The following is a 27,296-nucleotide window of genomic DNA, read 5'->3' on the forward strand; positions in this document are numbered from 1 at the left end:
TCCCATCCCCACCCCACTTCGTGCCTGCTTCTGCAGCCTACCTCCCACCCAGGACTCACATCCTGCACCCCACTTCCTGCCCAGATCCTGCACCTCCAGCCCTATCCCACTCTCTGGCAGCCCTGCCCCGCACACTGAACAACTCATTTTTGCCCCCACTACACCACCTAAGGGGGTTCACAAAATCCACTAATTCCAGAGACCCGGAAAAGTAAATCTGGCCTATGGGAAGCCCTGAGCCTCAGTCCTCCCTCCCTGTTCCTTCCCCATGCCCTGTAGGGCTGGAGCACCAGAAGAGCAATGTGTCTCAGTTGGGGGCCACGCCAGTGAGGGCTCGGGTTTGTCTGAAGAGTTTTTTTGCTTCTCACTTGTGTGGTTCCTAACTGATTTTTCTGTGGGTCAATGGCCCTGACCCAAAAAAGGTTCCCCACCCCTACCATAAAGTTAACATTGAAACCTTGTGTGTTGGACATAAATTAGTATTTTACTTTATTTAAAATAAAGTTTGATAAACTAATATAAGAAAGTTAAAATACTTAATCTGTTTAATAATTTAAATTAAATCATTCTCCCTAGCTGCAGCACTAGCAAAATGGTTCAGGCATAATCATGTAATTAATGGTGAACCTCCATTAGCAACAGGTGGTCCACAGGCCAAAAATTTGAGAACCACTGATCTATGCCAAACACAAAGATAAAATAACCTCTCTACTCCTATCCAAAATTCCCTGATTTATGTACACAAGGATTGTATTTGCTCTTTTGGCCACAAAATTGCACTGGGAAATCATCTTTAGCTGTTATCCACCAGGACCCTCATATCTTTTTCAGAAGCTTCAGAGGGGTAGCAGAGTTAGTCTGTAACAGAAAAAACTTAAACAACAACAAATAGTCTAGTAGCACCTTAAAGACTAACAAAACATAGATGGTATCATGAGCTTTCATGGGCACAATCCTCTTCTTCAGATGACCAGGGTGTTGTAAGTCCAGATCCAAGAATAAATAAGGGAAGAAGGGATCTGGACTTCCAACACTTCAGTCATCTTTTTCAGAGTCACTGCTTCCCCCATCCCATATGCATGCTCTTCTCCCATCCTGTAAGTATGGCCTACATTCTGTTTTCCTAAATGTGTACATTTTGACATATTAAAACATATAGGCTGTGTCTACACTGGCAGGTTCTTGCACAAGAACCCACAGAGCATCCGCACTGCCCGCCCGCTCTTGTGCAAGAAGATTTATAGTACGGCATCAGAAGACAGGGCTTCTTGCGCAAGAGCTACGCTCTTTTCTAACAAGTGTAAGGCCTCTTGCGCAAGACGACAGTGTGCATGTGGCAGGAGTTTCCTGCACGAGAAAGTCCTATGGCTAAAATGGCCATCAGAGCTTTCTTGTACAAGAGAGCATCCACACTGCCATGGAAGCCCTTGTGCAAAAGCACATCTCTTCATTTACTGCTTTCTTAATTTGTGACATCTCCAAACTTTATCAGTAAAAAGTTTGTTTTCCTCCAGGTCATTGATAAAAATATTCAATAGCATAGGGCCAAGAACCAATACCTGCAAGAATCCACTAAAAACATACCATCCATTGCTGTACCACATTCACAATTACATGTGGTATGTTAATTTTAATCAATGTCATGTGGTACCAATCCAAATGCCTTAAAGAAGTCAGCCTATTACATAAAGATAATAATGTTGATCAACAAAATTTGCAATCTTATAAAAAAGTATCAAGTTAATTAGACAAGCTCTATTTTCTATAAATCCATGTCGATAGACATTATATTAACCTCCTTTAATATTGTATTAATTGAGACCCATATCAGCCACTCCATTATCTTGCTCAGGATTACCATTAATCGAACAGTTCAATAATTACTGCATGGCCCAAAATATATTCTTCATATATTGGCACAACATTCAATTTCTTCCAGTCTTCAGGAACTTCTTGGTGACTTATTGAAAAAAAACCATTAACATCTAATGAGTTCCTGAGCCAGCTCTTTGAAAACTCTTGGATACAAGTTTTCCAGAGCAGCAGATTTTAAAATGTCTGAAAAATGTAGTAGCTGATGTTTAACATCTTCCTAAGATACTTAGGGAATGAAGACTATGTTGTTTCACCTCAGAAACAGGAGAGAAATGTATTGGTATGTCTACCATTTCTATCTAGTAATAGAATATTACCAGAGTTAGGATTCTCTTTGCTCCTTGCATATCTTAAACTCTTTATTATCCTTAACTCTGCTCTCATGTATCTCTGCTTCCCTTATCAATGTTCTATAATTCCTAGCTCCTGATTTATATTAATTATTAAACTTTGCCTTTCTTCCATTTGTTGTTTATTTTTATGGCAGCCTTTGTTTGCACTCTAGGCCACACTGATGTTTTAATCAATATGGCTTTCTTCTTCAATTGTGGCTTTTTGGCATCTAGTAAAGTGTTCTTAAATATGAATAAGTGGAAACAGTTTATCCAATTAAACTCTTCGTCCTAGCTGATTTAGCTCATCGTTGTTTCCAGTTTTGTGAAATTGGCCATTTTAAAGCAAAAAGTACATATAACTTATCTGGCCTTTATTCTGTTTGCACATTAAAAATGTTATCAGGTCATCACTTGTACTTAAGTTACTATAACTTTTTAGTTTGTATTCAGTTTCTCTCTCAGTCAAGATAAAGTCTAATGCAGAATTCCTCTGAGTTTGATAGGACAATTTCCTAACAAAAAGTGTTACAATATTTAGAAATGTCAAGGATGTTTTAGTACCAGCAACATGAAATATCCAGCACACATCACTCAAATTGAAGCCTCCTGTGATTGTGTAGCTTTCCCTCCCTTTCACATTAAAAATAGGTGTGTAAGGAGCCAATCACCCTATTCCCTATTGTGACTTGGTGGTCTGACCTCTACTAACACATCTGGTGTTTTATTTGTTTGGACACTGATCCATAAGCATTCAAGATCTTTTTTTTTTTTTAAACAAGTTATCAGAGACTTAAACGCATAATGCCACCTTTGACAGAGAGCCACTCCCCCTCTCCTTTTGCCCACTCAACACTTTCAGTTATTTAGCATTGATTTTAATATTCCAACCATGGGAACTGTTCAACTATGACACTAGATTTCAATAATATCATTACCAACTAGATGAAATTTATAGATGAGCTATTCCAATTTCTCTTTTTGTTATCAAGGCTCCTAGCTTGGCACATTAGAAATTATTTTATTGCCTTTCTTCGTGTCATTTCGTTCCTTTAGTTTTGTTCTCAATATCTTGATTTTCTAATAGAGCTCTTGTCTTCCCTTTGTTTACCATTCTCTTTTGTTATTACTTTAACAATGTCCTAACTATTACTACTACATTCACTTCGAACTTGGACACATTACTTAAGGGATAAAGCCATGAGTGTCTGCATTCCAGTCAAAAATATCTGATCTCAGCAATCTAGCTTTGGACAAATTTAAGAGTTCAAATTTACACACAGTATTAATGTGCAACTATGATTAAAATACTATCAACTAACAATGTACTTGCAGAGGACTGTCATATAGCAGAATTGCTTTTGAGAATTATTTTAAGGAATTATGTTATACTGCACCATATTCAATGTATCATCAGCTATAAAAGCCTAAGTTCCCTTTCTTGCAACAGAATTGGTTTTTGATTCTTTAGTACCAAACTTAAGGCAAGTAACTTTTACACACTCAATTTTTATACGATTCTTTTGCCTTGGATACAAGCAGAAAACTAATTTCAAGGGGTATCATTCATATGCACATAAAAATTTACTGGAATGAATCTCTGAGCTTCATGGAAGTTCCAAATAAACCTTGTAGAGCAGTGGTCCCTAACGCGGTGCCCGCGGGGCGCCCGCCGGGGCATTTATTTGCACTCGCTGAAACATCTGGGCTGGCCCCGCCCCCGGCACGCAGCCCACACATGATGCCAGCTCCAGGCGCGGGACACATAGGCGGCCCCTCCCCTGGGCGCGCGGCACATGCTCAGGGCCGGCCCGGGGCACGTGAGCGGTCCCTGCCCCGGCCTCGGGGCACATGTACAGTGCTGGTCTGGGGCGCGTGGCTCGTGGGCGGTCCTGGGCGCACGGCCGGCCCGGGGTGCGTTGCCGGCTCCTGCCCCGGGCTCGTGGGCGGCCCCACCCCCAGGTGCATGGCGCATGCGTGGTCCCGCCCCCGGAAGCACGTTGTGTGAGTGGCCCTGCCCCGGCACGTGAGCAGCTCCGCCCCCAGGCGCCCGGCAGCCACGCAACATTGGGGACCACTGTTGTAGAGAATATAAAGCTGTTTATTAGAGCAATGAGGTACAAGACTATACCATAAAAATTCATTTGTAATAGGGATGTGAATGAGTAACTGGTTAACCGGTTACATGGTAAGCATCACCCTTACTTGGTGATGATTACTGGTAACTGGTTAACCAGCACTCAGGAGTAATACACTGCCCACCACTAGGACGGCGGCTGCTACAAGGCCTACTAGACCCGAAGCAACCCCATGGAACCAACAGAGGCAGCAGCCAGGCTGAAACAGATCCGCAACCACAGAATCCTGCTTAATCTGTTAACCAGTTAAGAGATTAAACGGGATTTTACATACCTAAGTCCTAACACTTGAGATAAATTTATTTAACTAAGAATAATTAAGTAGCAATTTAGTACCTCAATATTTGAAAAGTAAATGATGTAGTATGATTCAGAAATATTACATAAGAACATAGGAACGGCCGTACTGGGTCAGACCAAAGGTCCATCTAGCCCAGTATCCTGTCTACCGACAGTGGCCAGCACCAGGTGCCCCAGAGAGGGTGGACCGAAGACAATGATCAAGCGATTTGTCTCCTGCCATCCCTCTCCAGCCTCTGACAAACAGAGGCCCAGGACACCATTTTATCCCCTGGCTAATAGCCTTTTATGGACCTAACCTCCATGAATTTATCCAACTTCTCTTTAAACTCTATTATAGTCCTAGCCTTCACAGCCTCCTCTGGCAAGGAGTTCCACAGGTTGACTACACGCTGTGTGAAGAAGAACTTCCTTTTATTAGTTTTAAACCTGCTACCCATTAATTTCATTTGGTGTCCTCTAGTTCTTCTATTTAGGGAACTAATAAATAACTTTTCTTTATCAGCCCTCTCCACACCACTCATGATTTTATAGACCTCTATCATATCCCCCCTCAGTCTCCTCTTTTCTAAACTGAAAAGTCCCAGTCTCTTTAGCCTCTCCTCATATGGGACCCGTTCCAAACCCCTAATCATTTTAGTTGCCCTTTTCTAAACCCTTTCCAAGGCCAAAATATCTTTTTTGAGGTGAGGAGACCACATCTGTACACAGTATTCAAGATGTGGGCGTACCATAGTTTTATACAGGGGCAGTAAGATATTCTGGGTCTTATTTTCTATCCCTTTCCTAATAATTCCTAGCATCCTATTTGCCTTTTTGACCGCCGCTGCACTCCTGTGTGGAAGTTTTCAGAGAACTGTCCACGATAACTCCAAGATCTCTTTCCTGATTTGTCGTAGCCAAATTAGCCCCCATCATACTGTACGTATAGTTGGGGTTATTTTTCCCGATGTGCATTACTTTACACTTATCCACATTAAATTTCATTTGCCATTTTGTTGCCCAATCACTCAGTTTGGTGAGATCTTCTTAGAGTCCCTCACAGTCTGCTTCTGTCTTGACTATCCTAAACAGTTTGGTATCATCTGCAAACTTTACTACCTCACTGCTTACCCCTTTCTCCAGATCATTTATGAATAAGTTGAAAAGGATTGGTCCCAGGACTGACCCTTGGGGTACACCACTAGTTACCCCTCTCCAATCTGAAAATTTACCATTTATTCCTACCCTTTGTTTCCTGTCTTTTAACCAGTTCTCAATCCAAGAAAGGACCTTCCCTCTTATCCCATGGCCATGTAATTTACACAAGAGCCTTTGGTGAGGGACCTTGTAATTAGTAATTAGTAGGTAATGGAATTAAATCTATGACTTTTGAGTAAGGCACATGAATAACGTAAGAAGTATGACGGAGAGCTATGCAATGATACTTTTTTTTTAAAATGGTCATAGGTCACATGGACTGCCTGTAGGGCTGAAGGAAATTTACACTCCAGGTGAAGAACCAGGGAAGCAGAAGACTGCAGTGAAACACTCATTTCCCCTAACATAGCCCTCCTTTCAGCCATGTACAAAATTACTCTTTTATTTGTCCTTCACAATAGAAACTGAAATTTATATCATAGCCACCCAGCTGCTAAATATTAAATCAGGAAAGACTAAGATATCGCTGAAATGACATTTTATTTTATAACTATCTCCAGAAGTCACACCAGACTTAAATTTAAGAATAAACTTATTGGTACTGGCCTCTGCACTGTGTAAAGCTATTTTTCTACAGTAATGTTATCTGGTACAGAGTAATACTGGAAGTGCATTTTCCTTCCAGAGAGAATTTACACAAAATAAATAGGACAGTCACCAAGACTTTAAGGTCAGAAGGGACAATTGAGATCACTCAGCATGACCTCCTCCACACTGAAGGACAAAGAACCTCACTCACTCCTGTAATGGACCCATATAACCTCTGGCTAAACTACTGAAGTCCTCAACTCATGAAAATAAATGTTAAAAGATAAGACATTTTGATTTGGAAGAAACTTTGAGGTTGGCTACACTCAAAATGCTGTAGCAACACAGTTGTACCACTGTAACACTTCAGTGAAGACAATATCTATAGGTTCCCCCAACAGGCAATAGCTAAATTGACAGGATAATTTTCTCACTGACCTAGGATAACTTCTACCTGGCATTAGGTCACTTAAGGGTGTGGATTTTTCACACCTCTTAGCAATGAAGTTATACTAACCTAATTTCCTATTGTAGACCAGACCTTAGATGTGCTACAAAACTTCATTTCTCAACAGTTTGGAAAGCAACATCAGCATGCAGGGAGTTGAACAGTGTACTTCTCAGTTGCAAAGAGGATCTTTAATTCAGTCACTACTGACAAATAGCATAGGGGCAAACATTGCCACCCAACTGGTGAGGTTATTAACTTCTCATGAGTCCAATGCAGTTTTAATACACGAAGATATTGCTCTGGAAGAGCAAAAATTATTACATTACACATCTAACCTTTAGTTATGAAACAGTCAAGACAGAGCCATGAGACATACAGGAATTGATTAAAAACAGGATTTGGTTCAGTGAATAATGCTTACCTATAGAGAAACACTTTTGGGAAAAATCTGCTTTTTGTTGAACCCCCACACTTCAAAAGTCCTCCCCTCTTTATACAATACTGTGGGGAAATTGTATTCTGTAAACAACATTAACTGCATTGCTAATTGCTTGATTGTATATCTACTGTAAAGCAATAAAGTTCTGAGAGATAAAATCCAATCCCCCTTAATATGTATCTCTTTCAAAATATTTAGCAAAAACCAATTGTCTCTGACAATCTCATCTGGGATTTAAAACATGTTTTCATTTGGAGGAGTGGTGAAGTGAAGACCAAAGATTACTTATGTACTCCCAACATCACAAACTACCTTTCACTGCAGCACATCAGACTGAACAGCAAGGTATTATTTATTACCATTTTCTTTAAGCAATGGAACAGTTTACTGACGAATACTAACAGAGAACTTGTGTTCCTATGTTAAACAGGACCTGATGTTCATGAATATGTACAACATAGGCCCATGTTTTAATTCTCTCTGCAATAAAGATTTTACATTTTTATTCCACTTTAATTTTAAAAACATGGCAATTATGTGCTTTGTATTGCAGACAATATATGTAATTGATATAAGTGATTCTGTTACCATTTTATTGCAACTTACAGAGTCTTCTGGAGGTTTCTGAATCTTCCCCCAGTCCACAGAAGGTCCCTTTTCTTGCAAGAACCTGTGGAATAGATTCCTAAACCCTTCAAGGTCTTTTTTAGTATGCTACAAGAGAAAGAGAATGGTTGAGGCTTATAAATACTGTAAATAATGGTTTATGTTTATTTACACGTTTATCACAAAAGCATTTTACAAACCTGACGTTCATAAGAATCATTCAACCAACATTTAAATGCAGCCACCTTTGGAGGTGAAATTCATCAACACTGCATAACACCTTACAATAGGAAACACAGAATACCTTATCTAGTTGAAACTGCAAGGAAAACTTAGGTGGGAAAAAATGGACCAAGTTTTCCAACAAAAGTGCCTGGAGTTCAAGTCCTAAATAAATGGCCTAACTTTCAGAAGTACTAAGTCGCACTAACTTAGTGGTGCTGAGTATCTGGAGCTCCCACCAAAAAATCAGGATACTTATTTGAAAATGTTGGACAATACATAATTACCTAAATTAGAGTTTCAGAACCTCAATGGATAATGTTTGTATTCCTTTGAGAATGCAGGATTTGTAATCACTAGAAATGTTGAAAAGTTCAGTAATAACTCAAAGGCAAGATTGCAACCCTCTGATCACCAGCCTCTCTTCCTTCAACAACCTAAGTTTTCCTTGGAAAACTCTCCTCCACATAAGGCTCCAAACCTAATCCTATTTTCTCAAGATTACACAGAATCACAGCACATTCTAAAAGTAGGGATTATATTAGTCTGACTACATGACTACAATCATGGACCAAGCATATTGATACAAGATCCATTACAAAAAACTTAGAGGGGAAAAGATCAAAGTCTTCCTCACAAGTTTGAGAATAGGCTACTTTGTGGGTCTTGCTAAAATTTTCAGTTTCAGTCAAATTGTTAAAACAACCACTGAATAAAAAGGTCTTGGCCTTGACTACTTTAACAGTCAAACTGTTGAAATGTTACACTTTACTACATCTGTTCTCCTTTCAAACTAGTTGGCTGCGTCTAGACTGGCGTGATTTTGCGGAAATACTTGTAACAGAAAAGTTTTTCCGTTAAAAGTATTTCTGCAAAAGCGCATATAGATTGGCACAGATGCTTTTGCACAAAATGTGCTTTTGCGCAAAAGCATCTGTGGCCAGTCTAGACGTGATTTTGCACAAGGAAGCCCTGATCGCCAATTTAGCCATCGGGGCTTTTTTGCGCACAACAGTTTTTGTACATTACAAAGTCAGTGCTCTTGCGCATAATCAAGCAGCCAGTGTAGACAGCTGGCAAGTTTTTGTCAGTCTAGACGCACCCGTTGAGTTTTAAAACAATTCACAGCAATTTTGGAGATGACTCTCTTCCAAGCAGTACGAGAAGTGATTATATTCTCCAAACTAAGTTAAGATTTTATTATCTGAGATATGTTTATGTGGACTATTATACAAATTCTTTCATTTGAAATTTCAGTTTTACATACAATATAGAGCAAGTTAGACTATTGGTTAGTTTATGTATCATACTTTAAAAATTTAATAGAGTAGGGTCAGTCTCATTTTTATGTCTGTTGGAGACATGCTATTTCAAATTGTGGCACAGGAGAGGGGAAATGGTGTGGAGAAACAAGTTTTATTTGTTAACATTTCTAGGTAAGACTTCAATAATCCATTAGCTTAGTGGCCAAAAGATCTGAATACTAGTCCTTCACATCTAACCATTATAATAAGCATCATCTCTCTTTCCATCCTATTTTTAAAGCCTTGTACAGATAGAAAATTTGTGTTTGCATCCATAAGATATCTGCAAATGTGCAGGGTTCTAGATACAAAATTTGTATCCACATCTGAAAAAAAAATACAGATGTGTATAACCAACTATAAAGTGAATATTTGCAGGACTCTCCCTATTTTGTGCCATCTCTATTATGCATTTTTGCCAGTCTTTCCCCCCACACAATTCATTTAAGTAACAGAAGTTATATGGAGACATTTTGAGAGTTACATCTTTTGTAGTCCTTACCTCTACTTCATTCTGAGGTGCAGTCTCAAGTATTTTATCAAGTTCCACTTTCATTGAATATTCCAGTTCTTGTCGAATGACTTCTTGAAACTGGGGAGTACCAGCTTGAGACATTGCTTTGCTAAAATCTTTTTTAAAAAATAAGAAAAGTTGAATAATGAGTAAGTCACACCCTTGCGAAACTCCAGCCAGCTCGTTTAATGCATCTAAAAAGCAGCAATGCCTTAGACAACTTAAAAAAAATGTGATCCATATTTTCTTGTTGCTATGTTCGTGTACTCAGGAAAAAAAATAAGCTGTCCATCAAAAATCTCTTATGTATAAACACCAAAATAAACACCAAATAGTTTGGAGAACAAAAGGCATGGATAAACAATTTAAATAAAACTGTGAAAGACCCATGATCTACATAAAAATTTCTGGGAAGAGAACCTGTACTAGAATAGCAAAGAAAACACGACGTTCTTAAGCGATATATTTATAAAATATAATTTAAAAAACAATAAAGACGGACTTGTTTTAACAAATAAAAAACATGTTCTAGTTAAATAGACCAGTGGTTCCCTACTGCCTTTCTATGGCCTACTGGCTGCCATTCTGCAACACACTGCCAAGCCACTCCCATGTCTTGACGATTGGCTCAGCAGGACTCTGGAGGAAGACTCAGTCTGCCCACAACCTGCCCCTCTCCCCTCTTCCCCCTTCCCAGGACTCTCTCTCTTCTCCCTATGCCCAGTGCTGCACTGGCTTCTCTGCATGACACCGCTTTTAGGAAACGCTGCCAGACCCAGGTGTGGGATGGCCCCCTGGGGCAGGGGCTGCCGTGTGTCAGTTTGCTCACTAGGACCCAGCAGCAGCAGGCAGGGGCTCAGGGAGCAAGGGCTGGGCTCACCTCTGCAGCAGAAAGCGACTTGCAGCCACTGCTTGCAGTGGCTCTGGGGCCAGATCCCTCGATCCCAGTGAGAGCTGTTGCTGGGCCCCTGGATCCTGGACTGCAGTCATAAGGGGGAATCTCCAGCAGGGCCAGTTCCGCTGCTTCCCTGAAACCTCTCTCAGGTCAGCATCCTGAGGCTGGTTGGCCCTTGCCGGGCCCAGCCCCTGACTCAGGGCAAGCAGCACTTGGAGGGCAGATAAGAGAGACCCCCATTCACCTGCCACAAGTGTTGGCCCTGGTGGGTGGGTTTGGCCCCAGCCCCAGGCTGCTCCCAGCAGAGCCGGCTGCAATCCCTGCCCAGGGCCCAGGAAAGCTGCTGCCAGCTCCCAGCATGTGTGGGGTTGGGGAGAGCCAGCCCTGAGGGGGAGAGGGCTAAAGAGGTGTAGGGGAAGATCAGGGGCTGAGGGGGACCAGGGATGTGTGAGGCAGGGGTAGAAGGCAGATGCTGGGAGGCAGTGAAGGGAGGTTGAGAAGATTTTGGGGAGACTTGCAGGGCTGATGGGAGCAGGTGTGCAATGGAGGGAAACTCTGAGGGGGGTGTCACATGCAGGGAAAAGGGGACATTCATGATGGGAAGGCTGAGGGGAGACTGTGGGAGCAAGAGCAGCCTGACTGGGGAAGGGGAAGGGGAAGAGAGAGAGAGAGAGAGAGAGAGAGAGAGAGAGAGACAGACAGACAGACAGACAGAGCAGGGACTGTACAGATGGAGACAGAGGAGATACTAAGGATGTTAAGGACTAGTCAACCATCCAATAAGAAAATGCTTATATAGAATAGTCAAGTTGACTAGTCGATTCCCCCTCCCCTTGCTGCCTCTATCAGATAGAGGCAGCAAGGGGGCAGAGAAGAGGGGGCACTCAAAGCAGCAGACAGCTCTGCATGGAGCCCGTTCCGAACTTTGTGTGGTGTTGCTGCTGTGAAACGCGGAGGCAGTGTTTCAAAGGGGCAGCACTGCACAGCTGATTTTGGGATCAGCTGTGCGGCACTGCCCCTTCGAAACGCTGCCTCCACGTTTCAAAGTGACAGTGCCGCACAGCTGAGCTCAGGCTCTGTGCGGCACTGCCAAAGGTATATCAAAAAATAGTTTCTTCCACTTTTTCTCTCTCTTCACTGTTACCAAAGCAAGCAGCTTGGACATGAGTGTAAGCTCAGAAGACTTTGTTTCATTGAATTTCTGCAGATTTCTTTAAGCAATCACTTCTCTGTAACACAGAAAAACTATTTCTAAATACATGTTCTTATGTTAACCAGGATTTAGAAACATCCTAAACTGTTGTTCCAGGAGGAAAAATCTGCTTCAAATAAAGTGAATGATATATACAGTAAGACTCCATTAGTCCGGTATCCAATGCTCCGGGATTCCTGATGGCTTCCCCAGCCAGACAGACTTCCCCCATTCAGCTGCTGCTGAAACTGACCAGCAGCTGAATCGGGGAAGCCGGGAGCAGAGCAGCTGGGGTGCTGCCGGGTTGGTCTCGTAGCGCTGCCCCTCGGGGCTGCGGGACCAACCCGGCAGCACCCCAGCTGCTCTTGGGGACGCCTGGGGCAGAGCAGCTGGAGTGCTGCCGGGTTGGTCCCGCAGCGCCAAAGGACGCTCCCACCCCACTCCAGACCCCTCATAGCCCCCCCTTCTGATAGTCCGGCATATCTGAAAATCCTGCACCCCCTGGGTCCTAAAGGTGCCGGATTATCGGAAGTTTACTGTACTAAGATTATTCAAAGAGGAAGCTATGTGTAAAAGCAAAGTTTACGTAGGGTAAACATTCAATTAAAATATTCCATTTAAATACTTTTGTAATAAAGTCAGGAGCACATTCATTTTAATAGTGAATTTATACTAATAAAAACTGTCAGAATTCAATGACTGTGTAATTACAGCTTGGAAGCTCACAGTAGTCATTTTCCTGACTGCACTGTCTTAAGGGTAGGAAAAAAGAGCACTGCAATGCAAATAATGTGGTACAGCAGAAGGCAAATGTAAGTCCGATCACCTGCTACAATTCAAAATAACTAAAAACAAACATTTAATTTTATAGGAAAAAGAATAAATAACCTTTTAGAATCTGTTAACTACATTTTCCCTTTTTAATAATTTTCAAATGAACATGCAGCTCTTTTTGTAAGTGAAATTCTGGTATTTACTCCTACAATAAAAGAATTATCTATCAGTTAATAACTTTTTTAAAAACAAATGAAAGTGTTTTTTTCCATTTGCAGCCTGAGTTGATTTATCAAGTTCCTTTACAGAAGTTTAAGCAGCTCCAATGCTTGTAGTTTTTGATACAAGTTGTAACATATGTCCCCAAATACAGCAACAACTTTAGGGCCCAATCCATAAAATCAGGATCCCATATCAGAAGAAATAATGCAATTAACAAATTATCTGAAACAGAGTATGGAATTGTGAAATACTATGTTTTTAAAAAGCATATTAACTGATCCAACCTGCCATTTATGTTGGAAAATCTTGCTAATCACAGTGAATGGAAGACCCCATTGCAAGGAACTGAGTATTATGACTTTGCATGCAAGAGAATAAAATTTATATTTTGTGATTGATTTATCTGTCATTAACCAGTGTTTTGTAATTTTATTACTAAAATGTAACTACTCTTATAGACTGAGACCTCTCTAAAGTACTAAGCTATTACACTTTTGCTGAGAAATTAGCCTGTTGCTTTATGCATGTGTGACCTATGAAAAGTGGAGATTAGCAATGTTCTGACAACACAGCCTTTCTTCATTCTAAACCAGGGATGGACAGTAATTTTAATGAGGGGACACTCCAAGGATTTGGTAAATGGTCAAGGGCTGCACTTCTCTATATTAATGGAGGTGGTACAGAATCTGGGATGGAGGTTGGGTGCACAAGGGAGCTTGGAATACAGAACTGGGGTGCAGGATCTGTGAGGGGTGCAAGAGAGGACAGGGATGTCAATGGTTAACTGTTAAGCCTCACCTCTAATAGTTAGCTGGTAGGGGCTGAAGCAGCCCCAACAACCACCACCACCTCACAGGGGAGGGGACTGCTCTAGTCTAAGGATGTTAACTTGCATTTAATCAGCTAATCGAGTAATCAATGGTATTTCCATCGACTACTCGATTAGTCGAGAAGGAAGGAAACTGCAGAGCCTCAGCAGGATTAGCTGACCTCAGAAGTTAACCCTGCTGTGCCTTTGCCTTTTAAATGTAGTAAGAACCGGGTGGCTCTTACTACATTTAAAAAGCAGAGGCGAGGGAGGACTGGGCGCAAGCCAGGACAGCTGAGTCCCAGCTCACACATGGTACCCTACTGAGCCTCTGCCTTTCCCTACCTCCTTCCCCCACAGAGATGGTACTGGGGGGACCTGGCTTTTAAGCCAGCTCCTCCCAGCTCCTAGATTTATCGTGTAGTTGACTACTCGACTAGTCACTTACATCCCTACTCCAGCCCTGCTGTCTGTGACGGGGGGACCACTCCAGCCCTAATTCTGACCTGGGGAAGGGATTAGGAGGGGGTACAGGGTTTGGGAGGGAGTTGTGACCGGGGCAGGGATGAAGGAAGGTGTACAGAGGGTTTGGGTTGTGACCTGAGGAAGGGAGTTGAGGGGGGGAAACAAACAGGGTGCCAGGTACACCATGGTATGTGGCTCCCAGCCAGCAGCCCAGTTGGACCCTCAGGCAGACTTCCTGCCTCCATGGTCCCACATGCAGCACACAAGTGTCCACAGCTTTGAGTCTACACCATGTGCCCCCAGGGACGGAGGGACTTCACACACTTCCTGCACCGCAAGCACGGCCCTGACAGCTCCTATTGATAGGTTTTCAGTCACTAGGAGGCTACAAGGTGCACATGCTATACAGAAATACACATACTGTCCCTAGTAGTCAGCCACTTTGAGCAGCACATAGGGCATTTGGCAGCCCAGAGTCTCATGGCAAGCCCAATCCAATCTGCAGGCCCTATTTTGCCCTTCCCCATTCTAAACTTTAAGCAGACAAAAAATCACTATTTGGAGGGCCTCATATTCACATTCACTACATTTATTTAAAAAGCATATTAAAATTATAATGTAGATGACAGAGATTGTAATTTCAGCATGTCAGCTGGTCAAAGGTAAACCCCAGACTTTAGTCAAGGAACAAATAAGTACCTTGCTCACCTTATCCACATTAGAACATTAGAATTGTAATGTGTGGTAGAGTTTTGGGGGAGTGGGAGAGGGGAGTTCCATTTGATTGGCCAGAAGAAGTTAAGTGCAGACATAGTCCAAAAATGGTCCAAAATTATTATATCTTTTAACATAAAAAGTTATGGAAGTGGAAAAGTTATTTTAAAAATTTGGCCTATTAATATTCATGTCAAAATGAAAAAGGGCCATGATGCGCTATTTGTTGAAAAGATAAATAAATACATATAGGTCCAAAACTGGATCTAACTCAAATAAGTCTGGTACGAAATTACAAGTGAATAGGCAAGGAGTCCTAAAAAGTCAAAGTTACAGCCAGTCCCTGAGATGTGAATGGTCGACTTACCACCGTTCGCAGTTACGACCAAAACTGTCGTAAATGACGGATCCCAAGTTACGAATGTGATCCGCGCTTACGAACAGCGTGGTCGCATGTAATTCTATGGGGTTCGACTTACGAACAAACCGAACTACGACCAATTGCTTCATTCGTAACCGGTTCGTAAATCGGAGAGAGGCTGTAGAAGCTAAATAATTAAATGAATTTTAATTTCATTCCATTTCAAACTATAAATGAAGGTTCAGACTTGTGTCAACAAGTGAAATCTTTTTAAAGCTATGCATACACATTTAATGCAGTATCAAGAAGTTTCTTTTTCCTTTTGTGATGTGCATTTTGTGATTTGAAGCATAGAGATGTATAAGTTCACCTGCTTAACTGAAATATATGTAATTATTGTTCATTCAGATGAAGATATTTGCCTTTATTTCAGACTACATATGTGCTTAAATGCTTTGCTGAATAAATGTCATAAGCCTTTATTTTCTGTCAAATGATCTGTAACAGTTTACTCCCTGTGTCATTTAATCAAAAATAATAGCATTATAAGAAGAATGTTTAAATGTACAGTGACAAAATAAAAGAAAGCCTTCACGTTCTATTCATTTAAATATTTAATTGTAATCCACAAAAATGTGGTCACAATGGAAGAAATCAAGAGCCTAATAGAATTAGAGTGAGCAGGAGTGTGCCATAATTTCCTATCCCCCTAAAACCTTACCACAAAGATAATTACATTCATATGTCTGCTACACCACAGCCTAAAGCAAAGTAAAATAAACACAGTGAATGTCCGTTTCATGTTGCTAGAGCATGGTGGGAAGGAAGGGAGACCTACTAACGCTAATTGCTACCATATTTCATGATCTTGTCTTTTTTATCTGTTTGTACTAGTGATGTTCAATTTAGATTAATCAACTAATTGAATAGTCAATGGAATTTGCATTGACTATTTGATTAGTCGATAAGGGCGCCTCTACCTTTGAAATGTAGCAAGAGCCCCGCAGGCTCTTGCTACATATCAAAAGGTGAAGCACGATGGGGAGCACATAGCCAGCAAAGGACTGAAGGTGGAAGCGCCATCAGTTCCCTGCTGTGCCCTTGCCAATCTCCCCACAGAGACAGCGCTGGGGGGAACTGACTTTTAAGCTCCTGCTCCCCCTCCCTCGCTGCTTCTCTTTAATACAGGAAGTCGGGGGAGGGGAGGAACTAGTCAAATAACTAGTCGATTAAAAGCACAGATTAGTTGCTTTCACCCCTAGTTTGTACAGCACTTAGCACAGCGGAGTCCTCACTCATGATAAGAGCTACTGCAATACAAAAACAATCCATTCTCTTTAGCATATAACAAACTGTTCCTTTCTGATTTTAACTTCTAAAAACCTGGACTACTAATCATGAAAACACATACAAATGTAACTATATACAGTTAGACCATCACAGGGTTACTCCTAGGATTCAAGTTACATATCTAAGTCTCTATCCGGACATGGGCAAACCTAATCAAATACTAAACATAAGCAACTGTTAAATTTACAAGATCAGGTTCACAACTATTGCCTCTAGTGATAACAATGGCAGAAAAAATATTTTTTTCTTGCCTATCTAAACACAGTTAGTAGCAGCAGATAAGTAATTTTTTCAGGACTATAATGAAAAGTAACTATAGCTGCATAAAATGAGAATGCACACAAAGGCATCTGATAATTTCAAAAGCAATTTATCAAGAGTACATGTGTTTATAAGTAATTGGGACATATGACTGAAGAAAAAGAATTCTTGCCTTCTCAGTTATTTGCATACTTTAGAGAGCATAGTGTGTTTAAACAGTTGTCTGAGGTCCGATTGACACATGAGATTAAAACATGGAAGTGGTCAGTATGGAAAATGAGTGACGCAGTATTAAACAGGGATGTAAAATCCCATTTAATTAGTTAACCAGTTAAACATTAAGTTGATTAACAGGGGTGGGCAGGCAGGCTGGCCTTGTGCTGGGCTGCAGACTCCAAGCCTGCAAGCCAGCGTGGGCTGGAAGCCAGCAGCCCCGCAGGGCTAGAGCAACCCTCCACCCATGGTGGGCGAGAGGGCTGCTCCTACCCAGTAAGCATCACCTGTTAAGAGTGATACTTACCAGGTTACTGGTTAACAGTTCACATCCCTAGTACCAAAAAGTGCCTCAATAAAGGATTCAAATTCCATAAAATATTAAGTTTTGAAGATTGACTTACTGAGATCTTAATTACACATACTAACAGTTATTTTAACTGCCAGGAAACCTTGCGCATGCTACAAAGAAATTTATACATTCATACTTTCCTAAACCATATTGATTAATTAGGCAAAAATTGTAAACAGGTATTACTACCTCACCAACAAGTCAGAATAAAGACAGACTCACTTAAGGAACTAGTTGGACTAAAATTTCAGTCTAATCTCAACACTAACTACTCTTTAAATTGGAAAGTCTTTCACTAGTGCCAATTTGTTTAGTTTTAAAAGTTCACAATTCATCTAAAAGAGAATGTTTACAGTGGCTTTAAACTTGGTATATATACACAACGTCCCAGGAGACAACCTTCCGGAGTTCAGAACACACTGTTATCTCTCATGATGAGACTTTAGCATGTTAAAGAATGAACGTTATAAAAGTAACTTGTATTAGTTTATTCTATTTTTTTAGAAGTATTCATATCCACCACTCTTCAAATCATCTTTGATTTTCTTTTTTTATATTGCTAAAAATAATGTGCGTTTTGAGGCTGCAAGCTGACATTTCATCCATTATAAAATTGCAAAGCCATTCTGCTTAGGCTAGCACTCTTCAGTTTACAAGCAAAGAAGCAATTTTTCTATTAACACATAGCCAGTTTAGATTTTAAATTAGACAGAAATGGATTTCTAAGCCTAATACTGATATTGTCAATGAAAAATAACATTTGACATTAGCAGTGCAGACTAAGTTTCCAAATGTTTTAATATTGATTTAAACAGCAGAAAAATATTTAAATACTTTTTAAAAAAGAATTTGCTAAGACTCAAAGTATTTGCTTAAAATTTGACAAACTTGGTTATAGTCTTGTAGAGGTTGCTAAAGTTGTCAGTTTCATAAATGATACCACTTTTTTTTGGTAGATGGCTGAGAAATGCCAATTGTATTTTTAAAGGGCACTTCTAAAAAAGATGTTTTGTAGTTTATTTGTAGTGAAAAGTGGCTTATCTCAATAATTCTTGGACAGTTAACTTGAGGAAAATGGATAAAATTTCCCCCTTAAAGTCATCACATTCTGCTCAGGTATCACAGGGTGACTGCAAATAGTAGATCCATTTACATAGCAAGTGTTTCCCAATGCCTAGACACACATGCAGAGTTAATAAGACTTCTTTTAAAAGCCTAATTGTTACTTAGTCTTCTGTACAACTCATTTTTACACATACCCAGAAGGTCAAGTTATATACCACTACTACCCTTACTATTGAGAGGGTTACTTTGTTGTCAGGCTTAAATGTAGTTAGTATGTACAGAAAGCACAGACATGCTATTTTTATCTTCAAAAAATCTTAAGAATCTGTTCAAAGGAGGAAAAACAACACAAATACAAAATAATTTCACCTCCCAAAATGACCTCTTGTGGTCTAGTCCCTTGTTTTGCAATAAATGACTCTGATACTCAGACCACGTACACACACAGAGGAAGGAGACTGCCAAAGCATACCCGAACCTCCCAAATGGGAAATCAGGCATACAACCCCTCCTCCCTTCTTAAATCAATGAAGGGGAGATGTTTGAGCATTGCGATCTCTCGTCTGTTACTCACTATAGATACAGCGGCAACTGCCTCAACCTGGTTTGACTGTCGCTGCAGTAAAACGAAAAAGAAACACACAGAGATAAGTGAACCCAACCAGAGCAGAATGGCAGGGCCCGGTCGTCAAATTTAGCAATCATATCAACAACCACAATTTTGCAAAGTGTAACTGCAACCGATCAAACTGACGCCTACAACCGCCCACCAAGAATACTGCCATAGACTACAGAAAGCTATTGACAAAAATCATTCAGCCAACATGCAAAGCTGAAGCCGCTCTGAAAAATAAAAGCACATCCACTTACCTTTTGCAAATGACATTTTCCCGTTCTTTAATAAAATATTTTCTTTTTATATAGAGAGAATTTACCAAAATTAAACAAACGCCAGGAGAGGCAATTTTTCCCTTGTCGCCCCCTTGTGTAGTAGACGTTTTCCAGCCTGGTTTAGTTAGCCAGTTCTATAGTATCAATCATGTAAAAGGTATAATCACTTCCTTGACGGAAGAAAAATCCACCAGAGAAGCCACCCACACACAAAAAGAAATATTTAATTGGTGGAGCTATTTCTTCCTCTCGATTCCTCCCATCTCCTCCTTTCTACATTTGTCCCTCGATACAAATGAGTCTCCTGAAAAAACTGGTTAAAGGTAAACGCACAAGAATTTAAATTTTATCAATGGGAGGGGCGGATCTAAAAACCTCTGTTTCACCAACCCGCCCCTCCCGCCCCACAAGGGCAGGACTGCAGCAGGGATGGGCGGCCGCTGTTGGTTTCCCAATCCTCTCCCCCTGGGAACTCACTACCAGCCTCTTTCCAACAGCAGGTTCCCCAGGAAACCCCCAGTAAACAGCAGCAGCTGCTTCTGCCAAAGAGCCCCCCCCCCTCCTACTAAACCAAGGCTCCTACCCCCACCCCAGGTTTGCGGGAAAGCTCCTTCCAGTTACTGGCCGAATTCCCCGCATTTCCCCACACCCTCATATGCTGCTGCTGTGTGGGGCTGCTACTGGCTGAAGAGTCTATGGCTCCTCCCCACCCCATAGCTCCAGTGAAATCGGAGCGCGTAGAGGCTGGGCCGGGCCTTTCCTTTGCCCTGAAGGACAGGGAGAGGAGGAGGCTGAGTCTCCCTCTAAGCCACCCCCAGAGCGGAGGGGGTAAAGGAACCTCCGTAGCTCGCACACTTGGCTTGGCCAGCCCCGAGTAGAGCGTGTCCTCAGCTGTCCCCGCACCCGACCCAGCCCCCCTCGTGCCAGCTTCCTGGGCGAGGGGCAGTGGGAGGCAGGGCTGGGCCCCTGAACTAGCTCCGGGGGAGAAAGCAGAGTGTGTGTGTGCGCGTGTGTGTGCGGGGCGGGAGGGGGCAGCTGCATCCCCCGCCAGCTGTGCGGGAGCGAGCCCTGGCCCGTCTTAACCCGCACCCCCGCCCCTGCTCCAGCCAGGCAGTACCTCCCCCCCGGACACAGCTCGGCTTGCGGGGCGACGGGAGGCAGCGGGGAGTCGGGGTCACGCTCCGTGAGGCGTCTCTCTGCCCCTCCAGGACAGGCGGGACCGGACCTCCTCCCGCCAGTGACTTCATGTGTCGGCCGGCCCCCGCTTCCACCCCCACCGGGCGAGCCGCCGCCCCTCATAGTGACCGGGGCGGGGGTGGCGGCAGCAGCAGCCCCGAAGCCAGCCGAGATACCCACCTAGCCGGGGCGGGGCTAAGGTTCAGCCTACGGCGGCTCCCTGAGGGGTGTATTGCACAAGAGGCCGGTTCTCGCCCCCAGCTCAGCAGCGGTACCGGAGCTAGAGAAGGGAGGGGACGCGTCCCGCCCCCGCCCCCGCCCCCCCCTTTACGCCGGCCTGTGGCGGGCGCGCTGCCAAGCGGAAGTACCGCCCCCTCCTCCGCCCGGCCCCGCAGAGCGCCGGCCGCCAATCCGTGCGCGCGCGTGCGCCGTTGGGAGCGGGGTGGTAGCGCGCGTCGTGCCGGGCAGCCGCTCGGGTGTCGCCGCGGCGCGCGCGCTGCCCTTAGCAGCCGCTCGTGTGGCAGGCTGGCGCGCGCGCGCCAAGAGCTCGTTGGGCGCGTCTCCGCCGCCTGCCCCCTGAAGGGCAAAACCCCGGCGGGCCGGCAGCACGTGGACGCCTCCTAACTGTTGCGCGCGTGGCGAGGGGGCGTCACGGATCAGGACGCACGTGGGCTCCTGACCCAGGGGAGGGCTGCAGTCAGCGCCCAACCCTACCACAGGCGGCCTCGAGAGCTGATACTCGCTTACAGATCGGCCTTGCTTCAAAAGGGGGCTGCCTGCAGCAGGTCAGGTGGTTCAGTCCTGTCCAGTAACCCAGGGCTACCTCTACACTGGCATGTTTTTCCAGAAATGCTTTTAATGGAAAAGTTTTCCATTAAAGCATTTTCGGAAAAGCGCGTCTAGATTGGCCGGATGCTTTTCCGGAAAAGCACTTTTTGCGGAAAAGCGTCCGTGCCAATCTAGACGCGCTTTTCCGCAAAAAAGCCCCCATCGTCATTTTCGCGATCAGGGCTTTTTTGCGGAAAACACGACTGTGCTGTCTACACTGGCCCTTTTCCGGAACAGTTTTCCGGAAAAAGACTTTTGCCCGAACGGGAGCAGCATAGTTTTTCCGGAAAAGCACTGATGATTTTACAGTAGATCGTCAGTGATTTTCCGGAAATTCAAGCGACCAGTGTAGACAGCTGGCAAGTTTTTCCGGAAAAGCGGCTGATTTTCCGGAATAATTTGCCAGTGTAGACACAGCCCAGGTGTTGGCCAGGCACACGGCTGAGTCAGTGTTGCTCACTGCTTAGTGGCCTGCAACCCTCCACAGCTATTCTGCTGTGGTCTCAAAAACGCTGTGCCCGTGAAGAATCCATCATGTTGGACTTGAAATATTTGGTAAGCGGCTTAAACAAGAGGGCAAAAGGGGTACGTCTAGATTACAGGCTTTTGTCGACAGAGCCTTTGTCAACAGATACTGTCGACAAAGCTTCTGTCAACAAAGAGTGTCTAGACTATAGCCAGTTCTGTCAACAAAGCAAGCCGCTTTGTCGACATGAGAGTGTAGATGGAAAGGACAGTGTAGATGCAATAACGCCTTCTGTCGACGGAACTCTGTCGACAAAAGGCGTTATTCCTTGTAGAATGAGGTTTATCACCATCGATAAAACTGCCGGCGTTATGTCGACAGAACTTGGCGGTAGTGTAGATGCAGGTATAGTTTTGTCAACAAAAGTCCACTTTTGTCGACAAAACCCTGTAGTCTAGACACACCCAAGGAGACCCACAAGTACTTGTAAGATTAAGATTGTTTATTTCTCCTAGATAATTACTGTTAAAATAATAGTAAAGCCCTGATTTTTTTACACCTGACTACTAATGTTAATAAATACAAATGTATACATTCCTTTCTGGTCTGATTGCACTACTGTTTAATAATAATGGAAATTTTGGCCTTCTGTGTAATATTTTTTAAATAGTTGAAGTGAACATTGAAATAAATTAAAATTTACCAGATTTATGTTACTATGATGTCATTGCATATACTTTACTCCCCAGAAGTAAATAGGTAGAGAGCTACATGTTCTATTGTCCTGTGACATTGCAAATTCATAATTTTTCTCTGTGTCCTCAACAATGTGCACAGTTTACAAAATAAGATTTCAAAACAGATATTAAAATATTGCTTGGAGCTAGTCAGCATTACAACATGGTAATTCAACAGATAATAGATTTGTGAATTGAACTAAAGACAACTTCTAAAATGTCTTACCACCCTCAAAATGTACTGAAGTTTCTTTCTGAACACAGACTCAAGAATAGCTTTCCCAATATCTTCATTTCTCTTCAAATTCTCTTGACTCTTCCCGTTTCTGTTGCTAGTGAGTATAGCTTTTCAAAGTTAAAATTAATAAAAACTCCTTTGTTGTTATGCTGAAAGTAACTCGGGCTAGCCATCATCTTGACAGAACACAAAATAGCTTCAAAACTTTGTCAGAAATAAATGTATTACCCAATTTGTGAAAGAAAACACGTGAAAAGCAAAGTTCTAAATGTTTACACAAATGGATAACCCAATGCAAAAGGGTTACAACTCAAAAACATACTTAATTCAGTGACAAGGAATAAAGATTTTCATTGCTTCCCAAACACCAGTTCCTTTGGAAAGAAGACAGTTGCAACTTAAAATGTAATTGTTTATAGTGCTGACCAGAAATACCCTGTACAACTCAAAATGGTTAAATCTTTAAAGTGTCAGTTACTGAGTGGTTTATATAATATAATTGGGTTAGAATTAATGAAAAGAAAAAAAATAAAAATATTTATTTTTATTTTTACATTGTTCATTTTGAGTGCCAAGTAAAAGTAAGATGTCATTCCAGACTTCTCATTTTTCTCTATATTGAATGTGGGATGGTGGGAGTGCCAAAGTCATAATTCACCTAGGGTGCCAAAAACCCTTGGGCCAGCCCTGATTGCAATAACAATGAATTCACAGCTGAGGAGTAAATGATGGGATGAGCATAGAAAAGCTCTCTGTAGTGTCCAGTTTCAAGATTTTAACATTTCTAATGTAAATAATTTATAGATGTTCACAGCCAATTATTGGGGTTGTCCTCTATGCAGGTTTTGTGAGTATCGCATTGATTTATCACCACCTTGCATCACTGTGTGAGAGGTTGCTGTCTTAATCATAGTTGTGTTGCATGTTAGCGTCACTATCTTTTAATGAAATCTTTGCCCGAGTATGGATTCTTTGTCTGAGTCAGAGTTTTTATGACTTAAGATCGAATGTAAAAATGAAACGAGTATTAATATTGACAAATGTGCTATCTGTAGGACAAGTCCAATGAATTTTTCACAACTGTTATAAAATAAGCATGGTTAACAATGAAGAACTTTACACTGTAGGGATGTTAGATAGTATATAATTGTATAGTCCTGTAACCACATACAGTTTTAGTGGTTACACAACTATTCGATACTTCCCGGGGGCAGGGCTGGCAGCCAGTGCATTTCTGGTCCCACTCCCCAGGAGCACTCTGCCACCCTGTGCTGCTACCTCTCTATCAGAGGCAGCCATGTGAGGCGGCTGGTGGGAGCAGGTCCACCAGGGGAACTGGTTTAAAAACAGAGGCAGCAGAGTGGAGCGGCAGCAGCCCCTGTTGGCAGGGTGCCTGAACTCCCCACAGACAGAGGGTGTTCCATGGCAACAGTCCATGTCCATAGGGGGTCTGAGCTCCTTGTAGACAGAAACTGCTTAGTGGGATGCGCAGCAGCCTCTGCCCATTGGGAGCTTGGACCTCCCCCCCCCCCCCCCCCCGTGGACAAAGGCTGCTCCACGGCAGCCTCCCCATGGAAGGGGCCTGTAGACCTGAGAAGTGTCACATCTTATGTCACATGTATTTGGCAGGTCTTTTATGTTTATCTGCCTCTCAGGAAAAAAATCTTGTGCAGTTTGTACATGTGAACATGGCAGATTCCCTCACAGATTATCCTATAATTTAGGGGAATGTGCATTGAGTTACACACAAGGAGATCAACCATTTGTTTAGGCATTTGAGTTAAATAAGTAACCAAAGTTTTAAAAGTTGGACTCAAAATAAGCTTTCATTTCAATAATACTTGATGTCATAATCTTACTAATTCTCTGGTCATTCTTAATATATGCCGGGGGGAGGGGGGGACAGGCTAGACTAGCCTGGAATTTCTGATATAAAAAAACAAACAGAAAAAAAATTCTGGTTGCCTTTTCCTATCATAAAGAAGGCACACACACAATTTGGTTTTTCCTTTGTAAACTCCTTGCTATACTGGCCTGGATTTATTAGTAGAGGACAGCCAGAAAAATTCCTCCTGTTCCTTGTAATATGTTTGATCCGTAGTTCTAAATTTTCAATAACTTCTCAGCCTGGGAATTTATTTTTCCCCTCTTCTTCTATATATTTTTCTGTAATTTCATTATCATGTAATAAATATACTGCAATATGCTAATTACCTTGACCTGTGATTCAAGAGCTTTGTGTAGCTTCCCCATTCCCAGGAATTTTGTAATTAAATTCCTGGTTCTCGATTCCCAGAATAACCTCTCCAGGGCTAATTTTCAGAGGTGTTCAGCAGTGTAGTAACAGGGAGTTGAAAACACACATCACAGTACCACACAGGAAGTGCTCAGCAGCTTACTGAATCAGGCGCGTTGCAAGTTACAGGATGAAGCAAGATAATGTCAAAGGCCTGGGGAGGTGTCATGATGGATAAAGGGATGACCAAAAGAATACATTAAAATTTTTTTTGCTGTTGTTTGAGTTGTAAGTTAATTCAGGTGCTGTATACTGTGACTCGTCTCTTAACATAAAAAGAGTATGTCTGTCTAAGCCCATAATTTTGCTTGCACGTGTTTAACTCTGAGCTAATGAAAAAACTTAAAAAACAACAAATAGTCTAGCGGCACTTTAGAGACTAACAAAACATCTAGATGACATCATGAGCTTTTTAAATAAATGTATGTATGTATGTATTTATTTAGAAACTGGACCTTTAATAACTCCTTTCATCTGAAGTGGGTTGTGCCCACAAAAGCTCATGATACCATCTACATGTTTTTTTAGTCTCTTTGGTGCTGCTAGACTATTTGTTGTTTTTTTAAGATTTTCCAGTTACAGAATAACATGTCTAATTCTCTGAAGTTTCTGAGCTAATGAGTCTACTCATAGTTACAGCATGTGCACATAGATACAGGATCAAGGCCTATAGGATATATGCAACGGAAAAGGCCAAAGTAAACATTTCCTAGGAAGTTATAAAGTCTTACAACTTATGTCCTATTAAAGTCTTCCATTTCTATGACAATAATATAATTACACAGTTATTCATTGGGCGGGAAAAAGTCTACATAGGTCAGTTGGCTCATAATATAATCAACATAATTAAAATTGCAAACTTGTACAGTCTACATGCAATTACATAAAGCTACAACAGCATAAAAGCAACATTTCACAACCCCAAAGAGATAGATACTTTCAGTTCTGTTCATCATACTACCCAACACACAACAGGAAAGAATTCAGACATAAAAAGTGTGCAATTTGGGATTGTATTCCTTTTGGAATCTTTATTATACATTTAAAAATACCTATAAAATCAACACCATCCATCAAACAGTATGTTGCATTACAGAACAAAACACGAAGGTAAAATTAAGGTTGTGAGGCAGTGTGAGTCTGGAGTAGAGTGATAGTGATGAAGGTTTACATGTCAGAGAAACTGGTTGGATTTCTTAAATATTCATTTCTAAACATTTTAGCTGCGGGACTTGAAAGGAGTATGCTTCTTTGAAAAGAAAGTATATGTTGCTTTTGGGGGTTAGCTGAACTCTACTAGATCATACCTAAATCTTTTTTGTTTAGGAATTTTCATTAACAACTTTAACTGCAAAATGTCTAAACTTTGAGTACATAAGATTTTTAGCTATAATGTTCTTTTACAACTGTTTTGGGGAAAAGTCTCAGATAGGTAGCCATTTTAGTCTGCAACTTTAAAACAACAAGCCATCCTGTTCTGGTTATTGATCAACCATGGAACAAAATTTCTCAGTTACATGGATTCAGCTCCTTCTGACTTAAATCAAAGTTGTATTCTCTTAATTCAGAGCAGAATTTTGCCTTTTAACTGTAAGAAAATGTAATTTTTGTCTGTGAATGTAAATTGAAGAGCCCCAATCCTCTTGAAGTCAATGGAAATCAATTTTGCCACTGAGCTTGAAGGTAGGGCACATCCCAGACATACTGGCCCCACTCTGAAATTCCTCCCTCTCACACATGCTTTGTAAATGATACAGGGGTTTTTTTTTCAATTAATTGTATAATGGCATGTGAAACTCACACTTTGTTCGCAAAGCCACTTTCAATTTCTAAGATGCTGTTATAATGTTTCTCATTGTTTGCACACTTGACTGGTTAGATTAACCCTTTGCTTCTGGTCATTTCTACTTCTGACAATATATTTTTGTTGGAGTCATGATGTGAGCCATTCAAGGAATAAAATATTGTGAGGAAATTTCTATCCACAAAAAGACTGACAAAGGCAGCAGCATATTTCAGCACCTATATTTTTACTTGTCTAGTTGTATTAATTTTTCAATGCCAGGTGTCTTTCAGAGTATGT

The 27,296-nt window shown here is 41.8% G+C and overlaps 1 protein-coding gene across 5 annotated transcripts in view; it reads right to left on the reverse strand.

Moving 5' to 3' along the window:
• Positions 1–21,195, reverse strand: part of UGP2 (UDP-glucose pyrophosphorylase 2) — a 38,614-nt gene extending 17,419 nt beyond the window's left edge. The window contains exons 1-3 of one of the 5 annotated variants that reach the window (XM_075925592.2): positions 20,829–21,195; positions 9,898–10,025; positions 7,870–7,977 (exon numbers count right to left, since the gene is read on the reverse strand). In XM_075925592.2, the coding sequence (XP_075781707.1) occupies positions 7,870–7,977; positions 9,898–10,011 (222 nt within the window). In that variant the 5' untranslated portion in view covers positions 10,012–10,025; positions 20,829–21,195. Of the gene's footprint in view, positions 1–6,890; positions 7,046–7,869; positions 7,978–9,897; positions 10,026–19,155; positions 19,204–19,451; positions 20,014–20,589; positions 20,745–20,828 lie in introns of those variants that run through there. The other 4 variants (XM_075925591.2, XM_006114075.5, XM_075925593.1 and 1 more) reach the window with 4 other exon arrangements.
• Positions 21,196–27,296: the final 6,101 nt, after the last annotated feature.

The sequence above is a fragment of the Pelodiscus sinensis genome, chromosome 3 (assembly GCF_052426305.1).
Source record: "Pelodiscus sinensis isolate ZL-2025 chromosome 3, ASM5242630v1, whole genome shotgun sequence".
NCBI lineage: Eukaryota > Metazoa > Chordata > Testudines > Trionychidae > Pelodiscus > Pelodiscus sinensis.